Here is a 20589-nt window from a genome sequence, read left to right as displayed (position 1 = left end):
AGGCAGAGACAGCAAGGGCGGTTCGTTGCTCCAGAGCCTTTCCGTTCACCTTCACACTCCTGGGCCAGACTACACTCAATCATATGACCCACTGAAAAGATGAGTCTTCAGTAAAGACTTAAAGGTTGAGACCGAGTCTGCGTCTCTCACATGGGTAGGCAGACCATTCCATAAAAATGGAGCTCTATAGGAGAAAGCCCTGCCTCCAGCTGTTTGCTTAGAAATTCTAGGGACAATTAGGAGGCCTGCGTCTTGTGACTGTAGCGTACGTGTAGGTATGTACGGCAGGACCAAATCGGAAAGATAGGTAGGAGCAAGCCCATGTAATGCTTTGTTGGTTAGCAGTAAAACCTTGAAATCAGCCCTTACCTTAACAGGAAGCTAGTGTAGGGAGGCTAGCACTGGAGTAATATGATCACATTTTGTGGTTCTATTCAGAATTCTAGCAGCCGTATTTAGCACTAACTGAAGTTTATTTAGTGCTTTATCCGGGTAGCTGGAAAGTAGAGCATTGCAGTAGTTTAACCTAGAAGTAACAAAAGCATGGATTAATTTTTCTGCATCATTTTTGGACAGAAAGTTTCTGATTTTTGCAATGTTACGTAGATGGAAAAAAGCCGTCCTTGAAACAGTCTTGATATGTTCGTCAAAAGAGAGATCAGGGTCCAGAGTAATGCCGAGGTCCTTCACAGTTTTATTTGAGACGACTGTACAACCATCAAGATTAATTGTCAGATTCAACAGAAGATCTCTTTGTTTCTTGGGACCTAGAACAAGCATCTCTGTTTTGTCCGAGTTTAAACGTAGAACGTTTGCAGGCATCCACTTCCTTATATCTGAAACACAGGCTTCTAGCGAGGGCAATTTTGGGGCTTCGCCATGTTTAATTGAAATGCACAGCTGTATGTCATCCGCATAGCAGTGAAAGTTAACATTATGTTTTCGAATGACATCCCCAAGAGGTAAAATATATAGTGAAAACAATAGTGGTCCTAAAACGGAACCTTGAGGAACACCAACATTTACAGTTGATTTGTCAGAGGATAAACCATTCACAGAGACAAACTGATATCTTTCCGACAGATAAGATCTAAACCAGGCTAGAACTTGTCCGTGTAGACCAATTTGGGTTTCCAATCCCTCCAAAAGAATGTGGTGATCGATGGTATCAAAAGCAGCACTAAGGTCTAGGAGCACAAGGACAGATGCAGAGCCTCGGTCTGACGCCATTATAAGGTCATTTACCACCTTCACAAGTGCAGTCTCAGTGCTATGATGGGGTCTAAAACCAGACAGAAGCATTTCATATACATTGTTTGTCTTCAGGAAGGCAGTGACTTGCTGCGCAACAGCTTTTTAAATTTTTTTTGAGAGGAATGGAAGATTCGATATAGGCCGATATTTTTTTATATTTTCTGGGTCAAGGTTTGGCTTTTTCAAGAGAGGCTTTATTACTGACACTTTTAGTGAGTTTGGTACACATCTGGTTGATAGAGAGCCATTTATTATGTTCAACATAGGAGGGCCAAGCACAGAAAGCAGCTCTTTCAGTAGTTTAGTTGGAATAGGGTCCAGTATGCAGCTTGAAGGTTTAGAGGCCATGATTATTTTCATCATTGTGTCAAGTGATATAGTACTAAAACACTTAAGTGTCTCTCTTGATCCTAGGTCCTGACAGAGTTGTGCAGACTCAGGACAACTGAGCTTTGGAGGAATACGCAGATTTAAAGAGGAGTCCGTAATTTGCTTTCTTTTTTAATTTTATTTTTATTATATATTTTTTACCCCCTTTTCTCACCAATTTTGTGGTATCCAATTGTTAGTAATTACTATCTTGTCTCATCGCTACATCGCTACAACTACAATAAGACTCCGAAACACAACCCAACCAAGCTGCACTGCTTCTTAACACAGCGCTCCTCCAACCCGGAAGCCAGCCGCACCAATGTGTGGAAACACTGTGCACCTGGCTACCTTGGTTAGCGCGCACTGCGCCCGGCCCGCCACAGGAGTCGCTGGTGCGCGATGAGACAAGGATATCCCTACCGGCCAAACCCTCTCTAACCCGGACGACGCTAGGCCAATTGTGCGTCTCCCCACGGACCTCCCGGTCGCGGCCGGCTGCGACAGAGCCTGGGCGCGAACCCAGAGTCTCTGGTGGCACAGCTAGTGCTGCGATGCCATAGACCACTGCGCCACCCGGGAGGCCCCGCGTAATTTGCTTTCTAATGATCATGATCTTTTCCTGAAAGAAGTTCATGAATTTATTACTGCTGAAGTGAAAGACACCCTCTCTTGGGTAATGCTGCTTTTTAGTTAGCTTTGCGACAGTATCAAAAATACATTTTGGATTGTTCTTATTTTCCTCAATTAAGTTGGAAAAATAGGATGATCGAGCAGCAGGGCTCTTCGATACTGCACGGTACTGTCTTTCCAAGCTAGTCGGAAGACTTCCAGTTTGGTGTGGCGCCATTTCCGTTCCAATTTTCTGGAAGCTTGCTTCAGAGCTCGGGTATTTTCTGTATACCAGGGAGCTAGTTTCTTATGACAAATGTTTTTAGTTTTTAGAGGTGCAACTGCATCTAGGGTATTGCGCAAGGTTAAATTGAGTTCCTCAGTTAGGTGGTTAACTGATTTTTGTCCTCTGACGTCCTTGGGTAGGCAGAGGGAGTCTGGAAGGGCATCAAGGAATCTTTGGGTTGTCTGAGAATTTATAGCACGACTTTTGATGCTCCTTGGTTGGGGTCTGAGCAGATTATTTGTTGCGATTGCAAACGTAATAAAATGGTGGTCCGATAGTCCAGGATTATGAGGAAAAACATTAAGATCCAGAACATTTATTCCATGGGACAAAACTAGGTCCAGAGTATGACTGTGACAGTGAGTAGGTCCAGAGACATGCTGGACAAAACCCACTGAGTCGATGATGGCTCCGAAAGCCTTTAGGAGTGGGTCTGTGGACTTTTCCATGTGAATATTAAAATCACCCAAAATTTGAAATGCATCTGCTATGACTACAAGGTACGATAGGAACTCAGGGAACTCAGTGAGGAACGCTGTATATGGCCCAGGAGGCCTGTAAACAGTAGCTATAAAAAGTGATTGAGTAGGCTGCATAGATTTCATGACTAGAAGCTCAAAAGACAAAAACGTCGTTTTTTTTTTTGTAAAATGAAATTTGCTATCGTAAATGTCAGCAACACCTCCGCCTTTGCGGGATGCGCGGGGGATATGGTCACTAGTGTAACCAGGAGGTGAGGCCTCATTTAACACAGTAAATTCCTCAGGCTTAAGCTATGTTTCAGTCAGGCCAATCAAATCAAGATTATGATCAGTGATTAGTTCATTGACTATAACTGCCTTTGAAGTGAGGGATCTAACATTAAGTAGCCCTATTTTGAGATGTGAGGTATCACGATCTCTTTCAATAATGGCAGGAATGGAGGAGGTTTTTATTCTAGAGAGATTGCTAAGGCGAATACCGCCATGTTTAGTTTTGCCCAACCTAGTTTGAGGCACAGGCACGTTCTCAATGGGGATAGCTGAGCTGACTATACTGACTGTGCTAGTGGCAGACTCCACTAAGCTGGCAGGCTGGCTAACAGCCTGCTGCCTGGCCTGCACCCCATTTCATTGTGGAGCTAGAGGATTTAGAGCCCTGTCTATGTTGGTAGATAAGATGAGAGCACCCCTCCAGCTAGGATGGAGTCCGTCACTCCTCAACAGGCCAGGCTTGGTCCTGTTTGTGGGTGAGTCCCAGAAAGAGGGACAATTATCTACAAATTCTATCTTTTGGGAGGGGCAGAAAACAGTTTTCAACCAGCGATTGAGTTGTGAGACTCTGCTGTAGAGCTCATCACTCCCCCTAACTGGGAGGGGGCCAGAGACAATTACTCGATGCCGACACATCTTTCTAGCTGATTTACACGCTGAAGCTATGTTGCGCTTGGTGACCTCTGACTGTTTCATCCTAACATCTTTGGTGCCGACGTGGATAACAATATCTCTATACTCTCTACACTCGCCAGTTTTAGCTTTAGCCAGCACCATTTTCAGATTAGCCTTCTTAACGTCGGTAGCCCTGCCCCCTGGTAAACAGTGTATGATCGCTGGATGATTCGTTTTAAATCTAATACTGCGGGTAATGGAGTCGCCAATGACTAGGGTTTTCAATTTGTCAGAGCTAATGGTGGGAGCCTTCGGCGTCTCAGACCCCGTAACGGGAGGAGTAGAGACCAGAGAAGGCTCGGCCTCAGACTCCAACTCGCTGCTTAATGGGGAAAACCGGTTGAAAGTTTCTGTCGGCTGAATGAGCGACACCGGTTGAGCATTCCTACAACATTTCCCTCCAGAAGCCATGAGAAAGTTGTCCGGCTGCAGGGACCGTGCGAGGGGATTTGTACTAACGTTACTATCTGTACTTACTGGTGGCACAGACGCTGTTTCATCCTTTCCTACACTGAAATGACCCTTGCCTAACGATTGCGTCTGAAGCTGGGCTTGCAGCACAGCTATCCTCGCCGTAAGGCGATCGTTCTCCTGTATATTATGAGTACAGCGACTGCAATTAGAAGGTATCATGTTAATGTTACTACTTAGCTTCGGCTGTTGGAAGTCCTGACGAACCATGTCCAGATAAAGCGTCCGGAGTGAAAAAGTTGAATGAAAAAAAGTTGAGTGAGGGAAAAACTAAAAATATAAACGGTAATTAAAAAATAAAACCGTAAAGTTGTCAGGTAGCAAAGTAAGGTTGGCAACAAAAAGCATAGCAACACGTAAACAAGTCTGCAAGTTGTGACAGAACAACTGTCATTGTTACATGACACCATGTCATACATATCTGACTGACCCAAAACCAATTTTTTTCTCTATCCTCTTTTGCACAGTTCCGCTACAAGAGCCGAGTCTACAGGCAGACCCATGTGGAAGAGAAGCAGATTGCCAAACTTCACACCAAGGTGAGTGGTGTGGACAAACTTCACACTCTCTCCTAACAACCAGCTGGGGTCTTACTGCACACATGCACTCACACAAACACAAACACACACTGTTGGGAGCAACAGAGATGCTGGAGTGTCACTTTATCTCACTTTATCTCACTGTCAACACACAGACACTCAAACATCTTCAGTTATGTCAGCTGTTGTCACTGTGAGCCTCTGTAGTCTCTCTCGAGTGTCCTGTCTGCATGTCTCTCTCTACTCTATACTCTCCTGTCCGCATGTCTACTCTTTACTTTCCGTAAGAGTCAAGGAGGCGAAAAGATGGTGATATGGAGAGAGGAGGTTGGTAGTTATTTGCTCCACAGTAGTCAACCACAGAGAGCCTGATGGCACCATTAACTTATTAAGCTGATAATAAAACCCTTGTGTAGATCAATCATGTACTGTATGGAGTTAAATTAGTGCCACCACTCAGTTTTCAGAATAAATTATTAGGTTTGATTGTGTTGGGCTGGAGCAAAAATGTGCAGCCCGGGAAGACCGATATCTGGAACTGAAAACCCCTGTTTTAGGGGATGTTTGTCGAGGTGTGTGGCTCTAAGAGCCCTTGTTGTGGGGGACCAGTACACCTGGGCTCTCTCTCTGCCTCCTGACAGGTGACATTTCTGGGTTAGGACTGGAGCAGCTCACCCCTAATTGTGTGTGTGTGTGTGTGTGTGTGTGTGTGTGTGTGTGTGTGTGTGTGTGTGTGTGTGTGTGTGTGTGTGTGTGTGTGTGTGTGTGTGTGTGTGTGTGTATGTGTGTGAGTGTGAGTGTGAGTGTGAGTGTGTGTGAGTGTGAGTGTGTGTGTGTGTGTGAGAGAGAAAGAGAGAGAGAGAGAGAGAGAGAGAGAGAGAGAGAGAGAGAGAGAGAGAGAGAGAGAGAGAGAGAGAGAGAGAGACAATTGGAGTCAGGGATTAGCATGAGAGAGACAGTGAGGGGAACCTGTCTCGTACCTTTTAAATGCCACGTCCAACACTGGCATTCACACCTTATAACCACACTCAATTACACAAGGTTTCGCAGCTGTCTGAAATTGAACCAGTAGAAGGTGGAAGAAAGCCCAAAAAATGTGGATATAAATCTAAGGTGCTGTTACCAAGGTCATGGGTGGCATTATACAAGTCCATTAGGCCAACAAGCTTCTGAGGAAGTGTGAGAGACAAGTTTGTAATTGCGGTCCATTATCTGTTGGCGAGTTGAGTCAGGATGCCGTGGCAAAGGTGGAATTGGCCTGTAAAATTATTCAATGGACGTATATTTCATGTCTCGCCTGTGCCCACTTAACCTGGATCACTCTGCATGTGCTCACACATGCACGAGCACACATAAGCACACAAAATACGCACTTTGCATATCTGCCGTTGGTAAATGTTCACTGACTGTATGAGGAAAAAATTATGAATACATGATATATAATAATAATTAGTAAATGATAACTTGATGGTGTGTCATATTCCTTTCTAATTATGTCATCATAAATGAATTTATGCTAAGGCAATGCACACCTTTGTATTATGTGCCAATAAAGCATCACTGAATTGAGAGAGCAGTATCTGACGGAAAACGAAGGGAGGGTGATATAAAGAGAGGGTGGGAAGTGAGCACATGCTGGTTTCCATACTGGTGTACAGTTCCATGTACTGTATTTCTGACACATATAGATTGACTCATGGTGATGGCGCAGATGAGGTGTATGCAGGTCCACCCCTACTATGTTCTGCTCTTTCCTCCCTACATTTCTCTCTCTACCTCCATCTCTTCAAAGATTAAAATTTTTGTCCCTCCCTCCCTCCCTCCCTCCCTCCCTCCCTCCCTCCCTCCCTCCCCCCCTCCCTCCCTCTTCTACTTCTCCATATGTTCATCATCATCCTCTTCTCCTCTCTCTTCCTCCTCCCTTCCTCCTCTCCTCTCTTCCTATAGTGTTTAGGGAGCTGTTCTTTAATCTATTTATATCTGCCCTGGAAAGCAGATGAGAACACTCATCCCATCGTGCACTCTATGCTCCAATCAGCACACCCCAATCATTCAATCTATGTCTCTTTCTTTTGTTCTCTCTCCCCCCTCTTGTGTCCCTGTTTTTCTCTCTCCTTCTCTCTTTTTTCTAACCTTCTCCCCTTCATATCTCTGACCTGCTCTCTCACACACACACACACACACACACACACACACACACACACACACACACACACACACTCACTCACTCACTCACTCACTCACTCACTCACTCACTCACTCACTCACTCACTCACTCACTCACTCACTCACTCACTCACTCACTCACTCACTCACTCACTCACTCACTCACTCACTCACTCACTCACTCTACTCTCTCTCTCTCTCCACTCTCTCTAACTCTCCTTTTTTTCTCGCTCTCCATCTCCAGGCCAACTTGAGAAAGTTTATGGACCTCATCCAGCACCATCAGGTGGAGAAAGTATCTAGGCTGCTGGAGAGAGGGCTGGACCCCAACTACCAGGATACAGAGACCGGTGGTAATACTACACACACACACATGCACAAACACACACATCATGAACACAGGTGGTTTGACATAATCACAGAGCTAACAAGATAGATACTGCTGAGAAATACCCCCTTGGCTCCTCACATTTAAATCCTGTCTGATCATTTCTCCCACCCACTACCAAGACAGCACAACCTATCCCCCTGATCAATCCCATTGGTTTTTAAATTAACACACAGATCAATGGCAACTCTACTCAACTCTACTCAGAGATCCGTATCATTAGCATAGGGGAGAGTGGCCATAAGCCTCCCTGTGTGGTGTACACAGAGTTAGCAACAAGGGATAAGAACAGGGTAAGAGGGAGCAGAGATGAACATACAGAGCTTAGAATAATGTATACAGTATATCACAAAAGTGAGTACACCCCTCACATATTTGTAAATATTTGAGTATATCTTTTCATGTGACAACACTGAAGAAATGACACTTTGCTACAATGTAAAGTAGTGAGTGTACAGCTCGTATAACAGTGTAAATTTGCTGTCCCCTCAAAATAACTCAACACACAGCCATTAATGTCTAAACCGCTGGCAACAAAAGTGAGTACACCCCTAAGTGAAAATGTCCAATGTACTTTACATTGTAGCAAAGTGTCATTTCTTCAGTGTTGTCACATGAAAAGATATACTCAAATATTTACAAAAATGTGAGGGGTGTACTCACTTTTGTGATATACTGTATATACTCTATTAAAACTGAGCAAACTATCTTCGCTATTAGTCAAACCCAATGTACTCATTCTCCTATGAAGCATCATTGAACTGGCATTATGTACTGCCAGAATGTACTCCAACGCTCTGAGCATCAATTAACAAACGCAGGAGGGTATTTGGAGGCTAAGAGGGGGGTTAGTTGAGATTTTAAGGCAATCAGTGAAGCTATTAGGGGTATTAGGGCTGTAAGGGTTCTAAAGATTTTCACGAGTTAGAGGTATTACGGCATTTTAAGAGCTGGGGACACAGTCAGCATTGTGTGAATAAAGTACTGGACAAGCTGGATAAATGCAGAGCAAATGCAGCCTTTCAGTTAAGGCTTATAAAGAAGTACCTAAAGGAAACCGGTGTTAGGGCTCGTAGCAGGGAAATTGAGGGGGTATTAATGGGATATAAGTGGTAATGGTAGATTAAGCCTTATTGCTGGGAGATTGAGGGATAAGAGCAGCTTGTAGAATAGCGCTCAATTATAGAGCTCTGGCTCACTATTGATTTTGGTTGTAGAAGTACACACACAGACATGGACATAGGCATAGTCAGGCACACACACACACACACACACACACACACACACACACACACGTTCTGTTCTAAATCCCAAGCTAATTACATCACAATTACATAGGGCTCAGATGTAGACCGACACAAATTGACCCCGAAGATTTACCACCCACTGTGTCGCCCAGCACATAGTCTCATACAACTACGTTCTATTCCATTGACTACTTTTAATTCACTACATTCCTAAAGAAAATTGTGTACTTTTTACTCCATACGTTTTTCCTGACACCCAAAAGTATTCGTTATATTTCGAATGCTTAGCAGGACAGGAAAATTGTCGAATTCACACACTTATCAAGAGAACATCACTCCTCATCCCTACTGCCTCTGATCTGGTGGACTCACTAAACACATGCTGCATTTGTAAATGATGTCTGAGTGTTGGAGTATGCCCCTGGCTATCCGTAAATAAATAAAAAAGCAAAGAAAAGGTTTGCTGTCAGGTTTGCTGAATATAAGGAATTTGAAATAATTTATATTTTTACTTTTACTTTTGATACTTAAGAATATTTTAGCAATTACATTTACTTTTGATACTTAAGTATGTTTAAAACCAAATACTTATAGACTTTTACTCAAGTAGGAATTTACTGGGTGACTTTCACTTTTACTTGAGTAATTTTCTATTAAGGTATCTTTATTTTTACTCAAGTATGACAATTCGGTACTTTTTCCACCACTGCCTCTATGGCCTATAATTCCTTTATGGTTCCATTTTGTCTGTTTTCTGTTCTGTTTCTGTTCCATTCCGACTGTGTTCCTATGTTATGTTGCATTCTGTGCTCTGATCCATCTTTGGTCCCTTTCTTCTCTGTTCTGTTCTCTTCTAATTTGTCTGTGGTGTTCTAACAGTACTCACAAACAGTCTGTTCACTGTGTCCATCCCGTTCAGAATCACCAAAATGAAAGCTACTGTAGACAATCAAGGAACATCGTAATCGTTGACAAAATGATGGACCGAGAGAATGTTAACCTCGTTCGACCATCGTAAACGAGCAAGCTTCCATTCTGAAACTAAACGAGAGTGCAGCGGTCAACATGGTGGATCAGTTTAACAGAATGTGGCCTCAGGCAAAATAAGGTAGAGACCCAAGGTCTGCACTTTATCCTGTCTATGTCATTCTACAGAGACCCCCCTGACATTTGCGGCCCACCTGGATAACGTGGTGGAGATTATAAAGGTTCTGAAGAATGGAGGGGCTCACCTGGACTTCAGGGCCAAAGATGGCATGACGGCGCTACACAAAGCTGCTAGGTCCAAGAACCAGGTTACTCTGACGGTACGGACACACACACACCAACTCACGCATGCGTACTCACATGCACATGAACACACACAACATTTACCCTGCCACTCTTAAGCTTACCCATACGTTGTATTGATAAGTATTGTATTTGTATATATTATGGATTAGCTGCTACTCTTCCTGGGATCCAGCAAAATTAAGGCAGTTTATATTTTAAAAACATTACAATATATTCACAACAGATTTCACATCACATTAAGTGTGTGCCCTCAGGCCCCTACTCTACTACCACATATCTACAACACAAAAGCCATGTTTACGTGTGTGTACAGTGCATATGTTATCGTGTGTGTGCATGCATGTGTCTGTGCCTGTGTTTGTGTCTCTTCACAGTCCCGCTGTTCCATAAGGTGTATTTTGATCTGTATTTGAAATCTAACGTCAATGTGTGTGTGCCTGCCTGCGTCTGTGTGTATGTGTGTGTGTTGCAGACCCTGTTGGAGCTTGGTTTGTCTCCAGACTATAAGGACAGTCGGGGTCTGACGGCGCTCTATCACACAGCCATGGTGGGAGGAGATCCGTTCTGCTGTGAGTTGCTGCTACATGAACACGCCACCGTCTGCTGCCAGGACGAAAACGGCTGGCACGAAGTCCACCAGGTACACACACACACACACACACACACACACACACACACACACACACACACACACACACACACACACACACACACACACACACACACACACACACACAGAGAGAGGCTGAGGAAAAACACACACACACACAGGCACATGCATGTACACACCCATACTTTTTCCCTGTACGTGTGTGTACGTGCGTGTGCATGTGTGTGTACTGATGGTTGATAGCTCTCCTAGACCCTCTCCCTTCCTGTTCTACTCTGATTGCTATCAGCTCTAGCCAGCAGTAATGTCACACTTCCTGACGTACTGACGTACTGTACTGTCTGTCCTCTAGAACATGACACTGTCAGCATATCAAACACAACTCTCCTCTAGGTTAGCCTATCAGTTAACTATCATCAAAACGCATTCATTTTCATTCTCCGAAAACGAGCCTTGCCCATGGGCTACGGAAATGCCTGCTTCCTTTGCTCTCTCCTCCCTCGCTCCCCCACTGACTCTCTTTCACTCACTCTCTGTCAACCTGATACTATAAATTACTTTGGATCTATGTAGGTTTTCGAATTATACTTTGATACATCTTTCCTTATTTAGCACGGTGTCTTTCTACATCTGTTCACTACATCCCCCTAGAATTGATTCTTCCATCTGATGACTGGGTTCAAACTAAGGACGTAATATCACAAACTCCAAGGCCTCAGTGCTGCCTTTTATGCCGAACACTGACATCTACTGGACGTGGCATGTAACTGCAGCCTGAATCTAGGGAAAAGCCAAGACTGAGTCTGTTATATAGCTTGTTTCACCATGTGTATCATATGTAGTATATTTAACCAATAAGGCACGAGGGGGTGTGGTATATGGCCAATAGAACACGCTAAGGGCTGTTCTTACAGACAACGCAACGCAAAGCGCCTGGATATAGTCCTTAGCCATGGTATATTGGCCATATAGCACAAACCACCGAGGTACCTTATTGCAATTCTAAACTGGTTACCAATATAATTAGTAATATACCCAGTAAATAGTATTTTTTTTGTCATACCCGTGGTATCTGTTTATAATTATAAAAAGGGTGGTTTGAGCCCTGAATGCTGATTGGCTGAAAGCTGTGGTATATCAGACCGTATACCAAGGGTATGACAAAACACATATTTTGACTGCTCTAATTATGTTGGTAAGTATTCAGACCCTTTGCTATGAGGTTCAAAATTGAGCTCAGGTGCATCCTGTTTCCATTGATAATCCCTGAGACCTTTCTAGAACTTGATTGGAGTCCACCTGTAGTAAATTCAATTGATTGGACATGATTTGGAAAGGCACACATCTGTCTATATAAGTTTCCACAGTTGACAATGCATGTCAGAGAAAAAACCAAGCCATGAGGTCGAAGGAATTGTCCGTAGTGCTCTGAGACAGGATTGCGTTGAGGCTCAGATCTGGAAAAGGGTACCAAAACATTTCTGCAGCATTGAAGGTCCCCAAGAACACAGTGGCCTCCATCATTATTAAATAGAAGAAGTTTGGAACCACAAAGACTCTTCCTAGTGCAAACTGAGCAATCGGGGGAGAAGGGCCTTGGTCAGGGAGGTGACCAAGAACCCGATGGTCACTCTGACAGAGTTCCAGAGTTCCTCTGTGGAGATGGGAGAACCTTCCAGAAGTACAACCATCACTGCAGCACTCCACAATTCAGATCTTTATGGTAAAGTGGCCAGACGGAAGCCACTCCTCAGTAAATGCACATGACAGCCTGCTTGGAGTTTGCCAAAAGGCACCTAAAGGACTCTCAGACCATGAGAAACAAGATTCTCTGATCTGATGAAACCAAGATTGAACTCTTTGGCCTGAATGTCAAGCATCACGTCTGGAGGAAACCTGGCACCATCCCTACGGTGAAGCATGTTGGTGGCAGCATCATGCTGTGGAGATGTTTTTTATTGGCAGGGACTGGAGAACCAGTCAGGATCGAGAGAAAGATGAACAGAGCAAATTACAGAGAGCACCTCAATGAAAACCTGCTCCAGGGCACTCTGGACCTCATACTTGGGCAAAGGTTCACCTTCCTCAAATCAAATCAAATCAAATCAAATTTGATTTGTCACATACACATGGTTAGCAGATGTTAATGCGAGTGTAGCGAAATGCTTGTGCTTCTAGTTCCGACAATGCAGTAATAACCAACAAGTAATCTAACCTAACAATTCCACAACTACTACCTTATACACACAAGTGTAAAGGGATAAAGAATATGTACATAAAGATATATGAATGAGTGATGGTACAGAACGGCATAGGCAAGATGCAGTAGATGGTATATAGTACAGTATATACATATGAGATGAGTAATGTAGGGTATGTAAACATAAAGTGGCATAGTTTAAAGTGGCTAGTGATACATGTATTACATAGAGATGGCAAGATGCAGTAGATGATATAGAGTACAGTATATACATATGAGATGAGTAATGTAGGGTATGTAAACATTATATTAAGTGGCATTGTTTAAAGTGGCTAGTGGTACATTTTTACATAATTTCCATCAATTACCATTATTAAAGTGGCTGGAGTTGAGTCAGTATGTTGGCAGCGGCCGCTAAATGTTAGTGGTGGCTGTTTAACAGTCTGATGGCCTTGAGATAGAAGCTGTTTTTCAGTCTCTCGGTCCCTGCTTTGATGCACCTGTACTGACCTCGCCTTCTGGATGATAGCGGGGTGAACAGGCAGTGGCTTGGGTGGTTGTTGTCCTTGATGATCTTTATGGCCTTCCTGTGACATCGGGTGGTGTAGGTGTCCTGGAGGGCAGGTAGTTTGCCCCCGGTGATGCGTTGTGCAGACCTCACTACCCTCTGGAGAGCCTTACGGTTGTGGGCGGAGCAGTTGCCGTACCAGGCGGTGATACAGCCCGACAGGATGCTCTCGATTGTGCGTCTGTAGAAGTTTGTGAGTGCTTTTGGTGACAAGCCGAATTTCTTCAGCCTCCTGAGGTTGAAGAGGCGCTGCTGCGCCTTCTTCACAACGCTGTCTGTGTGGGTGGACCAATTCAGTTTGTCCGTGATGTGTACACCGAGGAACTTAAAACTTTCCACCTTCTCCACTACTGACCCGTCGATGTGGATAGGGGGGTGCTCCCTCTGCTGTTTCCTGAAGTCCACAATCATCTCCTTTGTTTTGTTGACGTTGAGTGTGAGGTTATTTTCCTGACACCACACTCCGAGGGCCCTCACCTCCTCCCTGTAGGCCGTCTCGTCGTTGTTGGTAATCAAGCCTACCACTGTAGTGTCATCCGCAAACTTGATGATTGAGTTGGAGGCGTGCATGGCCACGCAGTCGTGGGTGAACAGGGAGTACAGGAGAGGGCTCAGAACGCACCCTTGTGGGGCCCCAGTGTTGAGGATCAACAGGGTGGAGATGTTGTTACCTACCCTCACCACCTGGGGGCGCCCCGTCAGGAAGTCCAGGACCCAGTTGCACAGGGCGGGGTTGAGACCCAGGGTCTCGAGCTTGATAACGAGTTTGGAGGGTACTATGGTGTTAAATGCTGAGCTGTAGTCGATGAACAGCATTCTCACATAGGTATTCCTCTTGTCCAGATGGGTTAGGGCAGTGTGCAGTGTGGTTGCGATTGCGTCGTCTGTGGACCTATTGGGTCGGTAAGCAAATTGGAGTGGGTCTAGGGTGTCCGGTAGGGTGGAGGTGATATGGTCCTTGACTAGTCTCTCAAAGCACTTCATGATGACGGAAGTGAGTGCTACGGGGCGGTAGTCGTTTAGCTCAGTTACCTTAGCTTTCTTGGGAACAGGAACAATGGTTGCCCTCTTGAAGCATGTGGGAACAGCAGACTGGGATAAGGATTGATTGAATATGTCTGTAAACACACCAGCCAGCTGGTCTGCGCATGCTCTGAGGACGCGGCTGGGAATGCCGTCTGGGCCTGCAGCCTTGCGAGGGTTAACACGTTTAAATGTTTTACTCACCTCGGCTGCAGTGAAGGAGAGCCCGCAGGTTTTGGTAGCGGGCCGTGTCAGTGGCACTGTATTGTCCTCAAAGCGAGCAAAAAAGTTATTAAGCCTGTCTGGGAGCAAGACATCCTGGTCCTCGACGGGGCTGGTTTTCTTTTTGTAATCCGTGATTGACTGTAGACCCTGCCACATACCTCTTGTGTCTGAGCTGTTGAATTGCGACTCTATTTTGTCTCTGTACTGGGACTTAGCTAGTTTGATTGCCTTGCGGAGAGAATAGCTACACTGTTTGTATTCGGTCATGTTTCCGGTCACCTTGCTCTGGTTAAAAGCAGTGGTTCGCGCTTTCAGTTTCACGCGAATGCTGCCGTCAATCCACGGTTTCTGGTTTGGGAATGTTTTAATTGTTGCTGTGGGTACGACATCGTCAATGCACTTTCTAATGAACTCGCTCACCGAATCAGCATATTCGTCAATGTTGTTGTTGGACGCAATGCGGAACATATTCCAATCCGCGTGATCGAAGCAGTCTTGAAGCGTGGAATCAGATTGGTCGGACCAGCGTTGAACAGACCTGAGCGAGGGAGCTTGTTGTTTTAGTTTCTGTTTGTAGGCTGGAAGCAACAAAATGGAGTCGTGGTCAGCTTTTCCGAAAGGAGGGCGTGGGAGGGCCTTATATGCGTCGCGGAAGTTAGTATAACAATGATCCAAGGTTTTACCAGCCCTGGTAGCACAATCGATATGCTGATAGAATTTAGGGAGTTTTGTTTTCAGATTGGCCTTGTTAAAATCCCCAGCTACAATGAATGCAGCCTCAGGGTGTGTGGTTTCCAGTTTACAAAGAGTCAGATAAAGTTCGTTCAGGGCCATCGTTGTGTCTGCTTGGGGGGGAATATATACGGCTGTGATTATAATCGAAGAGAATTCCCTTGGTAGATAATGCGGTCGACATTTGATTGTGAGGAGTTCTAGATCAGGTGAACAGAATGACTTGAGTTCCTGTATGTTGTTATGAACACACCACGTCTCGTTAATCATAAGTCATACCCCCTGCCCCTCTTCTTACCAGAAAGATGTATGTTTCTGTCGGCGCGATGCGTGAAGAAACCAGCTGGCTGCACCGACTCCGTTAGCGTCTCTTGAGTTAGCCATGTTTCCGTGAAGCAGAGAACGTTACAATCTCTGATGTCTCTCTGGAATGTTACCCTTGCTCGGATTTCATCAACCTTATTGTCAAGAGACTGGACATTGGCGAGTAGTATGCTAGGGAGTGGAGCGCGATGTGCCCGTCTCCGAAGCCTGACCAGGAGACCGCTACGTTTGCCCCTTTTACGGCGTCGCATAGGGTCGCCGGCTGGGATCAGATCCATTGTATTGGGTGGAAGGCAAAACACTGGATCCGTTTCGGGAAAGTCATATTCCTGGTTGGAACGATGGTGAGTTGACGTTGCTCTTATATTCAGTAGTTCCTCCCGACTGTATGTAATGAAACCTAAGATTACCTGGGGTACCAATGTAAGGAATAACACATAAAAAAACAAAATACTGCATATTTTCCAAGGAACGCGAAGCGAGGCGGCCATCTTGGTCGGCGCCGGAAGTCGAAGATTTGGAAAGGCACACATCTGTCTATATAAGTTTCCACAGTTGACAATGCATGTCAGAGAAAAAACCAAGCCATGAGGTCGAAGGAATTGTCCGTAGTGCTCTGAGACAGGATTGCGTTGAGGCTCAGATCTGGGGAAGGGTACCAAAACATTTCTGCAGCATTGAAGGTCCCCAAGAACACAGTGGCCTCCATCATTATTAAATAGAAGAAGTTTGGAACCACAAAGACTCTTCCTAGTGCAAACTGAGCAATCGGGGGAGAAGGGCCTTGGTCAGGGAGGTGACCAAGAACCCGATGGTCACTCTGACAGAGTTCCAGAGTTCCTCTGTGGAGATGGGAGAACCTTCCAGAAGTACAACCATCACTGCAGCACTCCACAATTCAGATCTTTATGGTAAAGTGGCCAGACGGAAGCCACTCCTCAGTAAATGCACATGACAGCCTGCTTGGAGTTTGCCAAAAGGCACCTAAAGGACTCTCAGACCATGAGAAACAAGATTCTCTGGTCTGATGGAACCAAGATTGAACACTTTGGCCTGAATGTCAAGCATCACGTCTGGAGGAAACCTGGCACCATCCCTACGGTGAAGCATGTTGGTGGCAGCATCATGCTGTGGAGATGTTTTTTATTGGCAGGGACTGGAGAACCAGTCAGGATCGAGAGAAAGATGAACAGAGCAAATTACAGAGAGCACCTCAATGAAAACCTGCTCCAGGGCACTCTGGACCTCATACTTGGGCAAAGGTTCACCTTCCAACAGGACAACAACACTAAGCACACAGCCAAGACAACGCAGGAGTGGCTTCGGGACAAGTCTCTGAATGTCCTTGAGTAGCCCAGCCAGAGCCCAGACTTGAACCTAATCGAACATCTCTAGAGAGATCTGAAAATAGCTGTGCAGCGATGCTCCCCATCCAACCTGACAGAGCTTGAAATAATCTGCAGAGAAGAACGAGAGAAACTCCCCAAATAGAGATGTGCCAAGCTTGTAGCGTCATACCCAAAAAGACTCGAGGCTTGAATCACTGCCAAAATTGCTTCAACAAAGTACTGAGTAAAGTGTCTGAATACTTATGTAAATGTGATATTTCAGTTTAAAATGTTAATTAAATGTGAAAAAAATAAAATAATTTGCTTTATCATTATGTGGTATTGTGTGTAGATTGATTAGGGAAACATTTTTAAATACATTTTAGAATAAGGCTGTAACGTAACAAAATGTGGAATAAGTCAAGGTGTCTGAATACTGTATATAAACTGTATATGTGTATCTAAAAGTGATTAAATTGTATTTTCCCCTACAGATCTACACAACCTGCTCCACATTTTCGAAGTGAAAGAAAAAGTATAGAACATTTTCAAAATTAATAATATATAATTTTTAACTAACATGTCTTGATTGCGTATGATTCTACCAGCTCAAGACAACTCTTAGGGCAACATATATCCATTGTTTTTGTCAAAATTGCTCAAGCTCAGTAAATTTGGTTGGGGATCATTGATGGACAGCGATATTCAAACCGTGTCTCGGATTTTCAATCAGATTTAAGTCAGGACCGAGACTGGACCCCTCAGGAACACTCAACTCCTCTTGGAAAGCCAATCTGGTGTGTCATTGGCATTAAAATTGCGACAAGCATACACACACATACCATGACGATGCCCAACCACATTACTTGAAAATACAGATGGTTTCACTCTGTGTGTTTAAAAAAAAAAGTGTATTTCCTTCTCAAAAAGTGTATTTCCTTCTCATTTTGTCTTGCAGTATTACTTAAGGACCTTTTTGCAAACATAATGGAGGATTTAAAATAAATGTTTTAACACAGACTCCCTTTTTTTCACTTGGTCATACAGGCCAGTAATGTGGAGAGAATGCAATGTTGTGAAACCCTCTGTATTTTCGAGTATTTTTGTTTTTGTATTTATTAGGGATCCCCATTAGTTCCTGCAAAGGCAGCAGCTACTCTTCCTGGGGTCCAAACACATTAAGGCACTTACATTACATATAAAACAGTACATCATATAACATTATTACACCACTACATATCTACAATACAAAATGTATAATACCACCATACAACAATATCACAATGTACGTGTGTGTAGAGTGCGTGTGCTAGCGCTTGTGTGTGTATGCGTGTGTCTGTACCTTTGTGTGCGTCTCTTCACAGTCCCCACTGTTCCATAAGGTGTATTTGTACCTGTTTTTAAAAATATGATTCTACTCCTTGCATGTGTTACCTGATGTTGAATAGAGTTCCATTTAGTCATGGATCTACTGTATGTAGCACTGTGCGCCTCCCATAGTCTGTTCTTGACTTGGGGATTGTGAAGAGACCTCTGGTGGCATGTCTTGTGGTGTATGCATGGGTGTCCGAGCTGTGTGCTAGTATTTAAACAGACAGCTCGGTACATTCAGCTTGTCAACACAACATGAAGTCAATCTCTCTTCCACTTTAAGCCATGAGAGATTGACATGCATATCATTAATGTTAGCTCCCCGTGTACTTTTAAGGGCCAGCCATACTGTCCCTCTTTGAGTAGTCCAGGTGCGACAAAACTAGGGCCTGTTGGACCTGCATTATTGATAGCGTTAAGAAGGCAGAGTAGCACTTTATTATGGACAGACTTCTCCCCATCTAAGCTACTCTTGTATCAATATGTTTTGACCATGACAGTTTACAATCCAGGGTTACTCCAAGCAGTTTAGTAACCTCAACTTGCTCAATTTCCACATTATTAATTACAAGATACAGTTGAGGTTTAGGGTTTAGTGAATGATTTGTCCCAAATACAATACTTTTAGTTTTTGAAATATTTAGGACTAACTTATTCCTTGCCACCCATTCTGAAACTAACTGCAGTTCTTTGTTAAGTGTTGTAGTCATTTCAGTCACTGTGGTAGCTGACGTATATAGTGTTGAGTCATCTGCATACATAGACACACTGGCTTTACTCAAAAAGCCAGTGGCATGTCGTTAGTAAAGATTTTTTTTTAAGTAAGGGGCCTAAACAGCTGCCCTGGTGAATTCCTAATTCTACCTGGATTATGTTGGTGAGGCTTCCATTAAAGAACACCCTCTGTGTTCTGTTAGACAGGTAACTCTTTATCCACAATATAGCAGGGGATGTAAAACCATAACACATACATCTTTCCAGCAGCAGACTATGATCGATAATGTCAAAACAGCCCTCACAATCTTTTTATTATCAATTTCTCTTAGTCAATTTATCAGTCATTTGTGTAAGTGCTGTGATTGTTGAATGTCCTTCCCTATAAGCGTGCTGAAAGTCTTTTGTCAATTTGTTTACTGTAAAATATCATCGTATCTGGTTAAACACAATTTTTGGTGGTGGCAACATAATTTTATGGGTATGCTTGTCGTCACCAGCAGGGACTGGGGAGTTTGTCAGGATAAAAATAATTATGAAAGGAGCAAAGTCCAGGTAAAAAGTTAAAGGAAAACCTGCCTCAGTCTTCTGAATACCTAATCCTGCGATAGAGTTTTATTTTTCAGTGGGACAATTACACAAATATTAATGAACACACAGAAGGGCTTTCCAGACACACAATGGCTTTTCAATAGGTGTGGAGTGTTCCCAATGGGTCCAGTCTCAGTCCTGACTTTAAATATGCTTGAAAATCTGAGACAAGGTCTGAATATTGCTGTCAATCCATAATTCCCAACCAAATTTACTGAGCTCGAGCAATTTTGTCAAAAACAATGGATATATGTTGCCCTAAGAGTGGTCTTGAGCTGGTAGAATCATCTAAAAAATTACAGTTGTAATTGCTGACAACGGTGATTCCACCAAGTATTAAGTCTGGGGTGTGAAGACATACGCGATCTTCATTTTAAATGTTCAATACTTTTTCTTTCAAATTGAAAATGTGCAGCAGGTTGTGTAGATCTGTAGGGGGGGAAACATGTAATGTCATCCTTTTTTAGATTTAGAATGTGACAACTGTGAAAGTGGTGTGTAGACTTTCACTAGGCACTGTATAATAAATATAGCAATTATAATAAACATGTATTGTTTTCTGTGTGTGTTTGTGTGTGCGTCTGTACAGGCTTGTCGGAATGGCTATGTCCAGCACCTGGAGCATCTGCTGTTCTACGGGGCGGACATGAGCGCACAGAACGCCTCAGGGAACACGGCGCTGCACATTTGTGCTCTCTACAACCAGGTGAGGTGTGTGTGCGTGTGTGTGTTTGTTTGTTCATACAGGTATAACTGCCCTTCTTCCATCTGGTTTGATTGTGTAGGCCTGGAGGTCTCCCTGATGTCTCTCTGTTAACCTATTCTACTTGTGTTAAAGTCTGTAAGTGTCT

General features: G+C 43.9%; 1 protein-coding gene across 1 annotated transcript in view; it reads left to right on the top strand.

Moving 5' to 3' along the window:
* The window catches only part of LOC120052048 (SH3 and multiple ankyrin repeat domains protein 2-like), a 176118-nt gene that overhangs the window by 15748 nt on the left and 139781 nt on the right, over positions 1–20589 (top strand). The window contains exons 3-7 of the mRNA XM_038998913.1: positions 4887–4958; positions 7369–7477; positions 9915–10066; positions 10525–10692; positions 20328–20444. Coding sequence (XP_038854841.1) covers positions 4887–4958; positions 7369–7477; positions 9915–10066; positions 10525–10692; positions 20328–20444 — 618 coding nt within the window. The remainder of the gene's footprint in view (positions 1–4886; positions 4959–7368; positions 7478–9914; positions 10067–10524; positions 10693–20327; positions 20445–20589) is intronic.

Source organism: Salvelinus namaycush, chromosome 1 (assembly GCF_016432855.1).
Source record: "Salvelinus namaycush isolate Seneca chromosome 1, SaNama_1.0, whole genome shotgun sequence".
In the NCBI taxonomy this organism is placed as follows: domain Eukaryota; kingdom Metazoa; phylum Chordata; class Actinopteri; order Salmoniformes; family Salmonidae; genus Salvelinus; species Salvelinus namaycush.
This window is presented reverse-complemented; position numbering and strand designations above follow the sequence as displayed.